The sequence below is a fragment of the Pristis pectinata genome, chromosome 32 (assembly GCF_009764475.1).
Source record: "Pristis pectinata isolate sPriPec2 chromosome 32, sPriPec2.1.pri, whole genome shotgun sequence".
Classification (NCBI taxonomy): Eukaryota; Metazoa; Chordata; class Chondrichthyes; order Rhinopristiformes; family Pristidae; genus Pristis; species Pristis pectinata.
Window position 1 is genome coordinate 2,503,410 of NC_067436.1, and position 18,343 is coordinate 2,521,752.

An 18,343-nucleotide genomic window follows, 5' to 3' on the forward strand; every position below is an offset into this window, starting at 1 on the left:
TGCTTGCAACGATAATAACCTGTACAAAACATAGTACATCTCCCATGTTGTTGCACTCAGACAGTCAAGAGTCACGAGGTGAAATTGAGATCTCTGACGCACTGGTTAAATTACTCGAATGAGTAACCCGGAGGTGTTGACAACAACCTGGAGATGGAATTCAAATCTTGCCCTGGGAAATTTAAATTCATTGAATTCAACAAACTGCTCAGTAGTGGTGACCGTGAAACTACCAGACTGCTGTGAAAACACATCTGGTTCAATTATATAATTTGGGCCATTTCTACTCTGTGTGGCCTTTATGCAACTCCAGAGCAATGACGATGATCCCTCATTTCCATTTGAAATATATTCAGGTGGCTCACCAGCAATGGGCAATAGATGCTGCCTTATCACCAATGTCAACATTCGACAAAAAAAGAGAAATGAAAGAAAGTATAATTGGATATCCTGAAGAATTCAGTCCACAAAAGAGAATTATATTTTCTGTCATTTTTATATACTTAGCTTCAGACCTCAGCCCTGCAATTCAGTGAGATGCAATTCAGGTCAGGTGCAGGAGATGGTACAGTGCAGTGCAGTGGGGGTGGGCATGGTTGGGGAGCTGGGTGGTGAGTAAGGTCGGATGACGAGCAGAAGCAAGCTGAGGGAAGAGTTACTTCTTTCTACGTTTAGTTGCCAATTTGAAGCAATGAGTCCACGTCCCTGATAGAAAGACACTATGGAGGTTATTTTCACAATTAGACAGTGAAGAGACATAATTTTACTATGGGCCTACTGTGGACTACTTTTATTGAAGAATTCTGGTCTTCTGAGCACTTGAAGGTTGATAGAAACTGAAGTTTGTTATCCCTGCTGTATCTAATTATATCAGTTGCATAAAATGAAAACAAATGACAACTGCTCATTACAAATATAAACAAGATTGGTATGGGTTATGTATAATTCAGCATGCTTTGTATCTGGTTTAGATCTCTTGTCAGAGGAGCTCCTGAATTGTGATGAATCGGCATCTGATTACACAGCGCCATCATCTGGGAACGTCACCTACAAACTCTTCAGTTTATCTGACCTTCTCTTACTTGTGCGTGGAAGTATACACAAAACACAGATCAGGCCACGCTCGAACAAAGGAGCGGGAAAGAAGGTGAGTGCTTCCCTTCCCAATGCAGTATTCTTAGTGGCACCTAACCTAACGCAGGTTCATTGTTATGATATGGATTAAGCCATACACTCCTGCTCTGTATCGAGGATCATGCTCTTCTCTGAATCAGAAAGGTATGGATTCAAATCTCACTCTGGATTGGTAACCAGAAAAGTCCAGACTGATGCTTCAGTGTGGTGCTGAGGTGGTTCAACACTGGGTTGCTCTGTTTTTCTTTCAATGTTAAGATTAGATGAGATTTCAAATTAGATATCCACATAACCATAGAAGCATAGAACCAGAGAACCATACAGCACAAAACAGGCCCTTCGGCCCACCATGTTGTGCCGTCCATCAAACCACCCTCACACTATCTAACCCTTTCCTCCCGCATATCCCTCTAACTCACATTCCTCCATATGCCTATCCAACAAACTCTCTTGAACCTGTCCAATGTATCTGCCTCCACCACCACCACCCCAGGCAGTGCATTCCATGCACCAACCACTCTCTGGGCGAAAAACCTCCCCCTGACATCTCCCCTGAACCTCCCACCCATAACCTTAAAGCCATGCCCTCTCGTCTTGAGCATTGGTGCCCTGGAAAGGAGGCGCTGGCTGTCTTAAGTGGATATAAAAGATCATGTGGCATTATGTCAAAGAAATGCAGGGAAACATTTCCAGTTGTCTAGCAGCTACGCATTCCTCAATAAGAACCATTGCAAAATGTTTTCTGGGCATTATTATATGCAGTCTGTTGAGCTTGCTGTGTGTGTATTAACTGTCATGATCATTGCAACTGTGAGAGCTGCTTCAAATGTTGGCTCCGTAGCATTTCAGTGTTGCCATACTTCTAAATAGTTTCTGCCAATCGTTGTGTTGGCACACAAAATCTTGTTCAATCCAAGTATGTCGTTCCTGCATGCAATCTGTGCCACATGTGATGTACCAAGCATGTGTTATAATGTATTCCTTCGGTCATTAAATGCTCAAGTGTCAACAACACGTGCCACAGCACAGCGTTGTGCATTCCACATCATGACAAGCTCCTGCGTGGTCTTTGCCCTCCTGTGTCTTGGTCCGCTGCCCCGCCCTGCCCTGTTCCATTGCCCGCCCTGCCCCGCCCCACCTCCTGCCCCATCCCCGCCCCAGTCCACCTCCCGCCCCGCCCCCCGCCCCGGTCCACTTCCTGTAGGTTCCCCGGACCTGACAGCCAAGAAATGATTGCATTGCTGATAATCTGCATGGATTCCATTGGTTCTGGAAAGAAGGCACAGGGTAACTTACTTCTATGGGCAGGAGTTTGGCTGATCAGTAGAAAACAGTGTCAGGATGTGCAAATCAAAAAAAGTTGCAGATGTGAAAATCTGAAATAAAAGCAAAAAATGGTGGAAACATTCAATGGGTCAGGCAACACCTGTGGAGAGAAATGGTTAACGTTAAAGATTGAGGATCTTTCATCGGAATGGGAAAGAGAAATTAAAAAAATGATAGTTTCAGGTTGCTGAGAAGATAACAGGAAGGATGGTGAGGACAGCGGACATCAGTGCCTGTGTAAGACCAGGGTTGCCGTGGGGATGAGTCATCTGGTCAAATGGGTAAATCAGGGCAGTTAGAGAGTAATTATGCTTCTTTGTCCAGGTTATCTGTTGCTAATAGCAGGGCTGTGGGACAGGCTGTAGGAATGGAGAGAGAAAAACGAAGCCAATATCAGAGATGGATGACTAGCAGGAGCAATGGTCAGTTCTGATACAGACAGGGGAAGTGAATTAAGTAAGGTCAGAGAATTTGGTATTGAGACAAAAGGGCTGCAGATGGAGGTGAGATGTTGTTCCTCAAGCTTCCCTTGGGCCTCATTATAACAGAGGAGGCCACAGGAGCTAGGACAGACTGGGAGTGGATGGGGACTTAAAGTGGCAGGTAACAGGAAACTTGGGGTTGTTCTTGCAAACAGAATGTAGGTGCTCCGCAAAACAATCTCCCAGTTGGCATTCGGTTTCTCCAATGCAGAGGAGGCCACATTGTGAACACTGAGGGCAATACACTTGACTGGAAGAAGTGCAAGTGAATCACTGCTTCACCTGGGAAGACTGTTTGGGTTCCTGGATGGTGGGAAGGGAAGAGGTGAAATATCATTGTGCATCTTCTGCAGCTGTTTGGGAAAGTGCTGTAAGACAGAGTGTGGTTGATTCCTGGGATGAAGGAGTTGATGTATGAAGAGAGTGAGTCTATACACATGGGTCTAACTGGGCACAACAGGTTGGGCTGAAGGGCCTGTTCCTGTGCTGTACTGATCTATGAAATAAAAAGTGATCTCATACAAACATATAATTTATACAAAGAGGTATTGACGGGGTGAATCCTGAGAGGATGTTTCCCCTTGGGGGTAGATGGAACTAGAGGGTATAGCTTCAGAATGGAATGACGATGTTGTGGCCATTACAGAGACTTGTCTGTTGAAAGGGCAGGAGTGGCTGCTTGAGGTTCCAGGGTTTAGATGTTTCAAAAAGGTTAAGGAAGAAGGTGGAAGGAGGTGGCATTGCTAATCAGGGATAGTATCACAGCTGTAGGAAGGGAGGAAATCATAGAGGGGATCATCTACTGAGTCAGTGTTGGTGGAAGTCAGAAACAGGAAAGGAGCAATCACTCTATTGGGAGTATTCTATGGGCCCCCAGATAACCATCGGGACACTGAGGAGCAGATCGGGAGGCAGATTTTGGAAACGTGCAAAAATAACAAGGTTGTTGTCATGGGTGACCAACTTTCCTAATATTGATTGGCACCTTCTTAGTGCAAAAGGTTTAGACAGTGCAGAATTTGTTAGGTGTGTACAGGAAGGGTTGCTGACACAGTATGTAGAGGAGGAGAGGCCATGCTGGATCTGGTATTAGGCAATGATCCTATTCAGGTGACAGGCTTCTCAGTGGGCGAGCATTTCGGGGATAGTGACCACAACTCCCTGACTTTTAGCATAGCCATGGACAAAGATAGGAGCAGACATTATGGCAAAGTATTTAATTGGGGGAGAGCAAATTACGATGGTATTGGGAAGCGCAAGAACTTGGGAGCGTAAACTGGCAACAGTAAATGCACGGCAGAAATGTGGAGGTTGTTCAGGGACCATTTACATGGGGTTCTAGATAGGTTTGTCCCGCTGAGACAAGGAAAGGATGGTAGCGTGAAGGAACCATGGTTAACAAGAGAGGTGGAAGGTCTAGTCAAGAGGAAAAAGGAAGCATACTTAAGGTTTAGGAAGCAAAAATCAGACAGGGCTCGACCTACCTTATGTCGTCAGGAAGGAGCATAAGAAGGGACTTTGGAGAGCTAGAGAGGACATGAGAAGGCCGTGGCAAGTAGGGTTAAGGAAAACCCTAAGGCATTCTACACATATGTGAAGGAACGAGAGGATGACTAGGGTGAGGGTAGGTCCGCTAAGGGATAAGGGGGAAAAAATGTGTTTGGAGGCAAAGGAGGTAGGGGAGGTTCACCAGGGAGAGGGACTTAGATGAACGTAAGGTTAGCGTAGAACAGGCAAATGTGTTGGAGCATGTCGAGGTTAAGAAAGAAGCAGTGTTGGCGCTTTTAAAAAGCATTAGGATAGCTAAGTCCCTGGGGTCAGACAGGATATACCCCAGGTTACTATGGGAAGCGAGGGAAGAGATTGCTGGAACATTAATGATGATCTTTGAGTCTTCCCTGGCCACAGGAATAGTACCAGAGGATTGGAGGATGGCAAGCGTTATTCCATTCTTCAAGAAAGGTAAAAGGGATAATCCTGGCAAGTATAGACCAGTGAGTCTTACAGTGGGCAAACTATTAGAGAGGATTCTTAGGGACAGGAATTATGAGCATTTGGAGAAGCATAGTCTTATTAGGGATAGTCAACATGGCTTTGTGAAGGGCAGGTCATGCCTCACAAGCCTAATAAAGTTTTTTTGAGGAAGGCAGTGCAGTGGATGTGGTATATATTAATTTTAGCAAGGCGTTTGACAAGGCTCCCCATGGTAGGCTCATTCAGAAAATCATGAGGTATGCGATCCATGGAAAATTGGCTGTGTGGATTCAAAATTGGCTTGCTCACGGAAGGCAGAGGGTGGTTGTAGAAGGGGAGTATTCGACCTGGAGGTCGGTGATTAGTGGTGTTCTGCAGGGATCTTTTCTGGGACCCCTGCTTTTTGTGATTTTTATAAATGACTTGGATGAAGAAGTGGAAGGGTGGGTTGAAGCTTGCAGATGACACGAAGGTTGGTGGTGTAGTAGATAGTGCAGAAGGTTGTCGTAGTTTGCAACGGGATTTAGACAGGATGCAGAGCTGGGCGGAGAAGTGGCAGATGGAGTACAATCCGGAGAAGTGTGAAGTGATACACTTTGGCAGATTGAACTTGAAGTCAGAGTACATGGTTAATGGCAGGATTCTTAGCAGTGTGGTGGATCAGAGAGATCTTGGGGTCCTAGTACATAGATCCCTCAAAGTTGCCGCACAAGTTGATAGGGCGGTTAAGAAGGCGTATGGTGTGCTGACCTTCATTAGCCGAGGGATTGAGTTCAAGAGCCGAGAGGTAATGTTGCAGCTCTATAAGACTCCGGTTAGACCACACTTGGAATATTTTGTTCAGTTCTGGTCACCACATTATAGGAAGGATGTGCGGAGGAGATTTACAAGGATGCTGCCTGGATTGGAGAGCATGTCTTATGAGGAGAGGTTGAGCGAGTTAGGGCTTTTCTGTTTGCAGCGTCGGAGGATGAGAGGAGACTTGATAGAGGTGCATAAGATTATGAAAGGCATAGACAGAGTGGACAGCCAGCATATTTTCCCCGAAGCGGTAATGGCCAATACTAGAGGTCACCCGTTTAAGGTGAGTGGAGTAAAGTTCAGGGGAGATGTCAGAGGTAGGTTTTTTTACACACAGAGTGGTGGGTGCCTGGAACACACTGCTGGGGCTGATACGATAGGGTCATTTAAGAGAATATTAGATAAGCGCATCGACGAAAGAAAAACAGGGTTATGGGAGGTGAAGTAGAGAGGGGATAGATTGAATGGGGATAAGGTTAATATAGATCGGCACAACATTGTGGCCGAAGGGCCTGTACTGTCTTGTATTGTTCTGTATTCTAATAAGGTGCCACCCATTTCACAGGGAGATGAGGAAGAATTTTGCTTCACATAGCGTTGCATCTCTCTGAAATTCTTTCCCCCAGAAAGCTGTGGAAGCAGAGTCATTGAATATATTCCAGGTGGAGATTAAATTTAACCTACAAGGGCATCAAGGGGTATAGGGAGTGAGCGGGAAAGTGCTGTTGAGGCCATGGTTCGATCAGCTGTGATCTTATTGACTGATGGAAGGGGCTCGAGGGGCTGGCTGTGCTCCCCCTGCTCCTGTTTCTTATGTTCTGTGTTGTCTCCAGCCCCAGCACTGTCTGTGTCTTCTTGCATCTGCACTAGGCACTGTGTGTGCTGTGCCCCCTGGAGCTAATACTGTGCCGGATCCACTCTTGTCTGTGAGCAGTGATTGCCTGTCATTGTTTCATTCTCCAGCACTAATTGGCAAACAGGTCTTTTGGTGCATTGAGTCCACACAATGATTCCTTATCAACAATGATTGAAACTTCTGTGACTTCTGAAATCTTCCAGGCTTCTGATTGGCCACATGTTCTATCTTGGGCTATTTTGATGGAGAAATTGTAATAATGTTGTGATATGAAAATCAGATGTTAGATTTTTAATTCCCAATCATTACTTGGTGGCTTGAATGTTCCATTCATCCAGAATTATTACAATTAAAAGTAGTATAATCCTTTAGCAGTCAAAATAAACCATAATGTTAAATACAGCTCCCTGCCACAATTTGGGGAATATTTTACTCCAGCATTTTGATTAATCTTCAACCAGTTAATGATTCCAGTTTCCATGATTGGCAAACAGATTTGCTCCATTGTCAAACCATCACTCAAAGTGAGCTACCTTGCCTTTTGCAAGTGATGTGTGACTGTTTGCTGTTCAGTGAAGCTTAACATTGTGAATATTTACTAAATTACCACTCCTCACTAACACTCTTGTCACTCTGTGTGGCAGTTTATGTATTAATAGCACTGTCTCTGCAAATGTTCTGTTTCCTGTTTATGAAGAAGGAAGAATCTGTTCAAGGATATAGAAACTATAAATTAGTTCTGTGGAATATCCTGAGCAGCATTATAAGAAAAGAAATATGAGCAGGAGGAGCACAGGTGGCCCCTCGAGCTGTTGTACCGTTAATTGCTCATGGCTGATCTTCCCATCAGTTCCCTGTTCCTCTGCTGTCTCCATCTCTCTTGATTCCCTAATATTCCGAAAGCTGTCAATCCCTGTTTTGAATGAATACAATGACTGGTCCTCCATAGGCCTCCAGAAAGAGAATTCCAAAGGTTCACTACTACTAAAGGAATTTTCTCCTTATCTCAGTCCGAAACAGCCTTGCCCCTTGTTCTCAAACTGTGCCCCCTGGTCCTGGACTCCTCAGTCGGTGGAAACATGCTCCCTACATCTAGCCTGTTAAGCCCTTGAGAATTTTGTTTGTGTTGATGAAAAGTAGTAATACAGCACGGAGACGGGTCCCTTGGCCCACTGAGTCCATGCTACTCGTTAAATTATTTATTTACACCAATCTATTCTCATCCCCTCAAATTCTACTGTTGACCTTCACACCTGGGGCCATTTACTGTGATCGGTTAAGCTACCAACCAGTACATCTTTGAGATGTAGGGGAAAGCTCACCACATGTTCGCAGAGAGAACATGCAAACTCCACACAGAGCCAAAGGTCAGGATTTAAGCCAAATCTTTGCTTCTGTGTGACATCAGCTCTAAAAGCTGTGCCACCCCTTTCTTCTCGCTCTTCCAAACCCCAGAAAACACAGTACGACTGTACTCAGTCCTCATACACAAACTCACCATCTCTGGAATCAGTCCTGTAAACCTTCCTCTACAAAAAGTACTCCCTCTATGGAAAGTACACCTTTTTGGGTAAGGGGACCAAAACTACACGGAATATTTCAAGTGTGATCTTGTCAAAGCCCTATACAATTAGAATAAGACTTCCTCACATGTAATTAAACCACCTTATTATATAGGCTGACATACCACTTACCCTGCTCATCGCCTGCTGCACCTACATCTGGGCTTGTGTACATTTACCTAGGTGCCTTTGAACCTCAGCATTATCCAGTCTCTTACCATGTAACAAATACTCTGCTGTTCTGTTATATGCGCTAAGTGGATAGCATCAGAATTTTCCTCATTACGTTCCTTCTGTGTTTTTCTCCCCACTCACTCAGCTTGTCCCTATCCCTTGAAATCCTCTTTCCCTCCTCCTCTGTACTCACAATCCCACCAGTTTGGTTTTGTCGGCAAACTTGGGGAAATATGACATTTGATCCCCTTAGCAAAAATCCTGATACAACATCAATCCCTGTGGTACCCCACTAGTTGCAGCCTTCCTACTGATGCAGTTATTCCTACTCTTTGTTTTCTGTCTGATAACCATTTCTCACTCCATATCAATACACTACTCCCTTGTGCTCCAACCTTGATAACCACTCTCCTATAGGGACCTTGTTGGATGTCTTACAAAAATTCCAATACATCACATCCACTGGTTCAGTTTTACATGCTTATCTAACTTGTCCAAGATTGAAAAGTACAGAAAATAGATGATTTGAAACTTAGATCTTCCATTACCATGGCAAGTTTTAATATAGAAAAAGTGCTCCAAAGCATTTCACAGGAGAGTTATTAACAATTTGGTCAATGAGGTGAGTTTAGAGTGTGTCTTGGTGGCGGGAGGATGGAGAAGGGAGTTGTTTAAAGAGTACCAGAGCTGAGAGGCAACACCACTGAATGCTCCACTGTAAGAAGTGGTGCGGTCAAAACTGGAATGAGTAAGAGGTTAGAATTGGAGGATCACAGATATCTCAGAGGTTTGGAGAGACAAGAGACTGCAGATGCTGGAATCAAGAGCCATAAACAACCTGCTGGAGGATCTCAGCAGGTCGAGCAGCATTTGTGGGGAAAAAGGAATAATTGTTGTTTGGGGCTGACACCTGCATCAGAGTGTTGTAGGGCTGGGGGAGATGCTCGATGTTAATGGAATGCTACAGACCACCTCTTGCACTACCATGGACCTGTCTCTGATTGTGTCTTTGTTTTTTGCACTAAGGTCTTGTTTTTGCACAGTCCTTTTTCTCTCTCTCTCTTCACTGTCTTGTTTAATTTGTATTTTGTGTGTTGCCTGTACCTACTTGCCTGTGATGCTGCTACAAGCAAGTTTTTCATTGTACCTGTACCTCACCATACTTGTGCACATGACAATAAACTCAACTTGACTAGAGGAGGAGCATGATGACGTACGGATTTGAAAGTAAGAATGAGAATTTTCAAATCAAGATGTTGCTCAGTGAGGAGCCAGACAGGATGACGTGCATTGGCTTGGTGGGTAAGCTGGAGAGGAAGCAAGGAGAGCACTAGAGATTTCTCAGTGTCAGAGTCTGTATAGCATGCACCCAGAAAGCAGTGTAAGGAGTCCATTTGACTTGTATCTCTTCCACCTCTTCGAAGGAGCCAGTTAGCCCTGTCCCTCTCTTTCTCTGGGTCCTGATCCCTTTTGAGAACTATTATTGACCCTGCTTCCTCACCCTTTATGGTAATGCATCCCAGATAATCGTAACTTTCTGAAAAAGAATCTCTTCATCGCCACTGACTTTTGTGAAAATTATATTAAATTTGTGTCCTCTGGTTAGTGACCTACTGCCAGTGGGAAAGGTGGATGCAAGTTGAGAATCTCTAGCCCTCTCCTTGCTGGTGGGTTTATCCAGCTTTTAAAATTTTTTTTAACCAAGTTTTTCTTTTAACCAAGCCTGTTGCAGTAGTTGAACGTTACCCAAAATCAGCCATTTCAGTGCAAGTGGCCAAAGATTCCTGAGTCTAGATTATCTTCCACATTTGATGTCTTTCTGTAATTTCTTGTGCTAGTTTAAGAACTGTTATTGGAAGCTCACAAAACTGGCCATATCCCCAGATCAAATTAATCACCATTAGTGAGTTTTGGCTAATTGGACCCATTTGCAGGCCTTTGAGGATGCTCTTAAAATTAAGCCATTTTATTTGTCAATTTTTATAGGCTTGATTTAAGGGCTTTTTAAAAAAAAATTAAGATACTGGCTACTGTACCTCAGTATAACTGTGGTTCTGTATGATTTTTGTCAGTGCTTTAAATTTGTTTTGCTCACAGTTAGTGAGCACTGATTAAAAATGATTTTTTCTAATAAACTCATTCAGCTGTGTTAATCAACCATTACCCCTCTGAAATACATCAATGAATATTTTTACTGCAAAGTTTTTAAATTTTTTTGAAATATGTTCTGAAATACTGCCTGTTTGCTTTGGCTCATGGGAGATTTTAGATACGATGATTGTAAAATGAGGTTGAATGAAAGCTTAAGCAAATTTTGAGTGCAGTTTCTGTCCAGATCGCTGATTATATAAAAAATGGTTGTCCTTTTCCTCTTATCTCTTCTCTTTAATATCGGCCTCTCTAGTCTCTCCTTGTAACTGAAGTCCATCATCCATAATGTTATTCTTGTGAATCTTCTCTTCACCCAAAGCTTGACATTTTTGTGGTGCCTAGAATTGGATGCAATACTCATTGGTAACCTCTATGGTCAATGTGTCTTACAGCATAGGAACAGGACCTACTGCCCACTGTGTCTGTGCCAACTATCATACCCATTTATATTAATCCCATTCCCCAGGGCTTGCCTATAGCTTTCTATGCTTTGGCATTTCAAGTGCTACTTAAATCTTGTGAGAGTACTTACAGCCATTGCCCCCTCAGGCAGTGTGTCCCAGATCTTGACCAGCACCTGGGTGAAAAAATTCTTAGAAAAATAGAAAAACCTACAGCACAATTCAGGCCCTTTGGCCCACAAAGCTGTGCCGAACATATCTCTACCCTAGAAATTACTAGGCTTACCCATCTCATCTCCATGTACCTATCCTCAAATCCCCTCTCGATCTCCTACTCCTCACTTTAAACCTATACTTTCTGGTTAGAGACAACTCTACTAAGGGGAAAAGTTTCTCACTATCTGTTCAGTTGACACCTCGTGTACTTTTGCATTCCTTAATCAGGTAATCTCTCAGCCGCCTTTGCTCCAAAGAAAACAAACTCAGTTTTTCAGTCTCTTCTCATAGCTGAAATGCTACAACCCAAGCAACATCCTGATGAAACTCTCTCCACTGCGAACACACCTATCCTGTAATATGAGTACCAAAACTGAACACAATACTCTAGCTGTGACCCAGTTAATGTATGACTTGCTCTTATATTCTTTGTCCTGGATGGAGAAGGCAAGTATCTTGTCTGCATCCTTAAGCACCTTATCTACCAATGCTTCTGCTTTCAGGGATTCTTGGACAAATATTTTTTGGTACTTCCTAGGTTCCTGCCACTCATTGTGTATATCCCAGTCTAACTAGTCCTCCCAAAATAGATTAAGTTCTATCTGGTCAATATCATTCTATAGCCAAAGACTATGCTTCTCACTATCAACAACACCACCAATCTTTGTGTCATCTGCAAACTTACCTATCATACCTCCTTCATTTACATCCAGATCCTTATTGTGAATAAAAGACTGCAAGGGTCCCAGTACCAATCCCTGCAATATGCCACTACTTCCAATCACAAATAAAACCTTCAGCCATCACCCTCTTCATCCTATCACCAAACAAATTTTGAATCTAATTTGTCAACTTGCTATGGTTCCCAAAGACTAACTTTTAGGACCAGTCATCCATGTAGGAACTTGTGTGACCCTGGTCCCAAACATAAACTGTATCATCTGTACATCAGCTGGTGAAATCTCAAAAGCAAATATCAAACAGCTATACAGATAAATGTAACTGTTTAGGCATTAATTATTTCACCCATCCATTGAAGCTATCTCTAAGCGATACTAAATTAATTTTACGTAACTTTGACAAATGCATTGTGTTGGTGCATAGTTGGTGTCGCTGAGCATTTTCTGTTTAAATGACGATGCATAAACAGGGTCGTATTTGTTTCTGTATTGATGGTGTTTTGTGAGTGGTAAGATTGCTATGCTTCTTTCTTTAACTGAAGTTCTTGCTGTCCTTTCCCAGCTTTATATTTACGGCATAAATACTGTGGTGAACAGTGAGAGGGAAAGAACAGTATTAATTAACAACAACCGGCGTGTATAATTCTGAGTTGGATGGTTTTGATTTTAAGGCATGCTCCTGGGACATGAGAACAAACATTTAAACCGATATTCCACTCTAGTGCTAAGGGAAAGCTACTCTGTTGAAAGTGCTGCTCCTTGGATGATACATTAAACCAAAACCCATCTCTTCTTTCAACTGGATGCAGAAGATTCTCCATTGCAAAGTAAAAGGAAAGTATGGGAGCTCTTCTGGATCTCAGTAACATTAATTGGAAAGAAACCTGACCAAATGTTTGTGAGATCTTGGCGTACACAATTTGGCCACTGCTTTTCCTATTTTACAGTGGTGACTGCACTGTAAAAGAATTCTGTTGACTGTAAAATGCATTGGGCCAGTCTGAGGTCATGAAACATGCCATAGAAATGCAAGGATTTCTTTGTAAGTTGTGTTTAGCAACTGTGAGATGGAAAAATAACTGCTGAATGAATGAGTAGTTGCACTGGTGAAAGCAGGACAGCTGTGGACACTTCAGCAGAATTTTGCATCTGTATATATAAAAACTTATTTACAGGCCTCAAATTTATGGAAAATTGTTGACAGAAGTAACAAGTTAGACCATTTACTTATTTACTTATGCATGATCTGTGTTTGTTTTCTTAATAGCACGTCCCAGTTTATGTGCTGCCTAAACTGGAATATCAGTCGATGTATGGAATAGAAGCCTTTACTGAAAGTGAAATTTGTCAGTTATGGACTGAAAGTCTCATCAACTCAAACTCTTGGTTTTACATTGGTGAGTACTAATTGTATTAAACCATAAGGGTACATTTTTTTTGTCTCTGCAAAGTGGCTTGGACTATGGTTTGGTGTGAAGTTGACTCTAAAACTCTTGAGCAAGATTTGCAATGGTATGTCTGCTAGCTTCTATAACTGAGCAAGCTTATAACACTTGGCTTGATACCACATGGAGTGTAACTGTTGCAGTCTGATGCATGTTTCATGTCATGCTCAAGTAGTCTGTTTAGTTTTTAATTAATATAGATATTTACTGCAAAGCAGGGAATCATCTTAACACTTCAGTGCATACTGATCAAGTTGAACATATCATGTTGTGACTTACAATAATGAAACCTCTTCTGTACTTTGTGGAACAAGAATCATATCTCTGGCTTAAAGTCTCAGCTTGGGTCTGTGATAATATTAGTTGAAATAACATGGGTTCAAACGTCACATGACAACATATTCTAATCTAAAATAAAAGCGGAAAATGTTGGAAATACTCAGCAGGTTGGACAGCATTCGTAAAAGGAGAAACAGAGTTAACGTTTTGGGTCAAGGACCCTTCACCAGAATTGGGGAAGTGAGAAAATATGTTGACGAGTGGTCGGGAAGGAATGCAGGGAGAAGGGGAATATCTCTGATAGGGTAGGGCCAGGGTTGCCATGGTGATCCTGATGTTTACAGAGCTGTCTGGTCATCAGATTAATTTCAGATTCCTCGCCTGCAGTTTTTTGATTTTCAATAAAGTAACCCATGTCACTAACAAGAACTCTTGGACTGCGCCCTATCCGACACCGACTGGTGATCAGTGAGGACCACAAGCTGCTTTATTGAGAAAGACACCAACTATTTTTTTTATCCACTGCCATTTTGAATCATTTGCTTTCCACATCCTGGTCACTGTGGTTTCGCAGTTTGACTGCCCCAGGCGCATCAACTTGGGTGTAGTAGCAGCTTTTTTTGCCCTTGAACTTTTAAAGATATTTTATTGCTCAAGTAAGGAGTGTGATCCTTTACTTTTGAAGGCTACAATAAAATCTGTCACTACTACTATCCCAGGCAATGTGCTGCAGACCATAACCACTCACTATATATTAAAAAAATCCTCATGGTAATTTAGGCTCCTTCATTCTACATCCTTTGGCTCTTCACCCCTCTGCCAATGGGAGTAATTTCCTCTATTCTGTCAATACCCTTCCAGATTTTAAATACCTCTATCAGATCTTGCTTCCTCCTCTGTTCCAAGGAGGACAACCGTCTACATAAGTAAGGTCCCTCGTGCCTGGAATCTCTTCTGCACCCTTTCTAAAGCTAGGACACATCTGTCCTAAAGTTGGTACCTAGAAATAGACATGGAGCTCCACTGTTAGCTGCACAACTATTTCATAAACATTCATCGTGATTTCATTACTCCTGTACTTTAAACTTCTAGAAAGCTCAGGATGCTATACATTGGACTGCTACCTTACCTACATTTGCAACAGGCTGGTAGTTGAATTACCATTGGTACACCGAAGTCCCCAACTGGGATTATTAGTAAATAACAAAAACAGAATTCCTAATTCTGTGATGTGCTTGAGAGATGACAGTAATCAGTGAACAGCTGGCACTAGGATACCCTTCCCTTTTTATCCTTTTATGCCACAATTGAACCCCTCATACACTCACAATTACACTGGGGGGTCAATCCACTGACAGTCCAATGGGATGTGACCTGGTGACAGACCAGGCCACCCTTCTCCACTGTCTCACCTGCCAACATCTGCTGGTGATGGAACACCCACCCTTCCCATTCTGCAATGGCTGAGAGGTAAAATGCTGCTGCCATAAACAGCAGTAATTGCAGCTTCCCCTTTGATTGAAGAATCAGTTCTAGACTCCCTGACCCCATATTGCCTGAGTAAACCAGTTTCACTCCTCTCCCCTCTCCTGCCTGGTGCCTGAGAGCCGTTTGATAGAATTTTTAATGCCATGAAGTCTCATCTTCTGAATTCTATTCCAGTAGCCAAACAAAACTTCCAGATTTTATTTACGTCAATAAAATTACTAGTGGGTAAAACAGTTTCAATGGAATTGCAAATTTATAGTGGAGTACATTCCAGGTGGGAAATACAAACTTTGAAACTTCCCAGCACCTGGTTTCTGTCCATTCACATTATCTTCAATATAGTAGTTTTGTTAATTTGAATAACTGGTGATCTTTTTGAGGGCTTTTCAGCCAATAATTTTTTACCATTTGCATTTCTAAAATCTCTGAGGACAAAATGCAGACCTTAGGAGGTTATTTTGTGACAGTGTTGTGAATGTTACAACTCTACAAACATTCAAAAACCATACTAGGGTCAGAGAAGAAAAGGCATGGTCAACCTCTCTCTGCCTTTCACTGTTGTCTCAGTTTGTACATTTCACAGAGCCTTCGTTTTCACAGGACGTCGAAAGCTACACTTCTAGTCAAGTTCTGTGATTGTGGGTACATACTTTCATAGATTCATACAGTTAATACAACATGGAAATGAGCCTTTACCTGACAATAATAAACCAATTACTAATTGCCAACCAAGATGCCCGTCTATGCTAATCCTACTTGCCTGCATTTGGCCCATATCCCTCTGAACCTTTCCTATCCATGTATCTGTCCAAATGTCTTTTGAACATTGTACCCGCCTCTACCATCTCCTCTGGCAGCTCATTCCATATACTCAAATCTTCTATGTGGCAAGACTTGTCCCACAGATCCAAATTAAATCTTTCTCATCTCACCATAAACCTGTACCCTCTAGTTTTAGACTTCCCTACCCTGGGTAAATTACTGTGAACTATCTACCCTATCTATGCCCTCATGATTTTATAAACTTCAGCCTCCTTTGCTCCTGGTGAAAACTGTCTCAGCCTATCCAAACTCTCCAGTCCCAGCAACATCCTTGTAAATCTTTTCTGCATCTTCTCTAGCTTAATCACATCCTTCCTATAGTGCACAAAATACTCCATGTGTGGCCTAACCAATGATTTGTACAACTGTAGCATGACATCCCAAATATTATACTCAGTGCCTCGGCTGATAAAGGCAAGGATGCCATATGTGTCCTGTGCAGCTGCCCAGCCTGGGTAATGTGGGTACAGATAACTACTCTTCTTGCAGATATTGCTACATACATGCGTTTTTAAGTACTTTTTGCACCAACCTTGCTACATTCAGCAGACTATAGCTATATATCGCAGATTTCTCTGTTCTTATAACCCTTTTGGAATTTTGCCCTCTGGTTTATATTGCCTCTTCTTATTCCTCCCACCAAAATGTAACATTTTCCATTTCTTGGTATTAAATTGCGTCTACTACCTTGTAGAGTGGGGTTAGAGTTCAGAAATAGAAAAGGTTTGTTACTATTGTACAGGGTGTTGGTGAGGCGGCATCTGGAATACTGCGCATAGTTTTGGTCCCCCTACCGAAGAAAGGATATATTAGCATTGGAGGCAGTCCAGAGAAGATTCACCAGGCTAATTGCTGGGAAGAGAGCATTATTTAGAGAAGCTAAACAGTTTGGAAAAGTGAGGAGTGATTTTATTGAAACATATCAGATCCTAAGGGGATACGACAGGGTGGATGTCCAAATGTTTTCACTAATCCCAAAGAAAGTCTCAAACGAGGGGCCATAATTTCAAGATAAGGGGCCCATCATTTAAAACCAACAAGTGTAGGAATTTCTTCTCATAGAAGCTGGTGAATCTCTAGAATTCTTTGCCCCACAGAGTTATGGAGGTGAGCTCATTAGAAGTATTTAAAGTGAAGATAGATAAATTTTTGTATGATCGTGGGATTGAGGACTATGGGGATCTGGCACAGAGGAGGAATTGAGGGCTGAGAAAGATTAGACCTGAAGCTATTGAATGGTGGAGCAGGTTTGAGGGACTAGGCGGCCTATTCCTCCTACTTTCCTGTGTTCTCTCTGCTTATTCCACCAGTCTGTCTATATTTCCTTACAGTTTCTTACGAATATCTTCAGTTCACCAAACCTCCAACTTTTAAACACGCAGATATTAAAGGCAGCTTCACAGCACTATCCCACCTCAGCATCAAGTAGCTTGTTTCACTGCATTCGCCACACCCAATGCAGAATGTCAAGAGAGATGTAAACATTTAACCCATCAGCAGAGGATGTTGTCGTGTTTCTAGGCAATTGATTCTTCTATTCACCTTTATCACCAAGCAATCCATTACAGCATGGTGACCTGGATGAAACTGGTTCTTCTGCACATGGTCTCCAGTTTTTGAGAGAACACAAGAAAATAGGAGTGGGAGGAGGCCACTCGGCCCCTCGGCCCCTCAAGCCTGCCCTACCATTCCATATGACCATGGCTGATCTGCCTCAGGCCTCATCTCCTCTTTTGTGCCAGATCCCCATAGTCCTCAATTTTTTGAAAGATCAGGGGGTTATCTACTTCCTCTCGTAATATCCCCAACAATCCAGTCTCCACACCCCTTGGGCTGGAGAATTCCAGAGGTTCACCACCATTTTTGAGAAGAAGTCACTACACACTTCAGTTTTAAATGACTGTACCTAATCTTGTAACTGTGTCCCCTTTTTTGAAGTTTTCCCATTCATGGGAGCATCTTAACATCCACCCTGTCATGCCCCTAAGAATCTTATATGTTTCAATAAGACCATCCCTCTTCTGAACTCCAAAGAGAAGTTTAGTAGATTTAGTACAGAAACAGGCCCTTTAGCCCATCGAGTGTACACCCACCACCAACCACCCATTTACACTGGTTCTGCATCAATCCCATTTTTTATTTTCCTCACATTATCATTAACTCCACCTAGATTCTACCATTCACCTACACTTTAGGACAATTTACAATGGCCAATTAATCTATCAATTCACACATCTTTGGGAGGTGGGAAGAAACTGGAGCACCCAGAGGAAACCTATGTGGTCACAGGGAGAATGCGTAAAGACCACACAGACTGCACCTGAGGTCAGGATTAAATCCGGGTCTCTGGAGCTGAAAGGTAGTGGTTCTACTAACTGCACCACTGTGCTGCCCATAAGGATGAAATAGGAAGTTGTGTTGATCACCTTGTGCCCACTTTGTATCTCATACTGTGGGTTTACTGCTCTCTGTGAATGCTGAAGGAATCTTCTGCTTCTCAGCCTGAGAGCTAATGATTTTCATGCATTGAGGGCCAGTGGGGGCAGAGACAG

The 18,343-nt window shown here is 42.7% G+C and overlaps 1 protein-coding gene across 2 annotated transcripts in view; it reads left to right on the forward strand.

Annotated features, from left to right (window-relative positions):
- ice2 (interactor of little elongator complex ELL subunit 2) overlaps positions 1-18,343 on the forward strand; it is a 96,435-nt gene that overhangs the window by 31,303 nt on the left and 46,789 nt on the right. For both annotated transcript variants that reach the window (XM_052042413.1, XM_052042414.1), the window contains exons 9-10: positions 972-1,147; positions 13,025-13,154. In XM_052042413.1, coding sequence (XP_051898373.1) covers positions 972-1,147; positions 13,025-13,154 — 306 coding nt within the window. The remainder of the gene's footprint in view (positions 1-971; positions 1,148-13,024; positions 13,155-18,343) is intronic.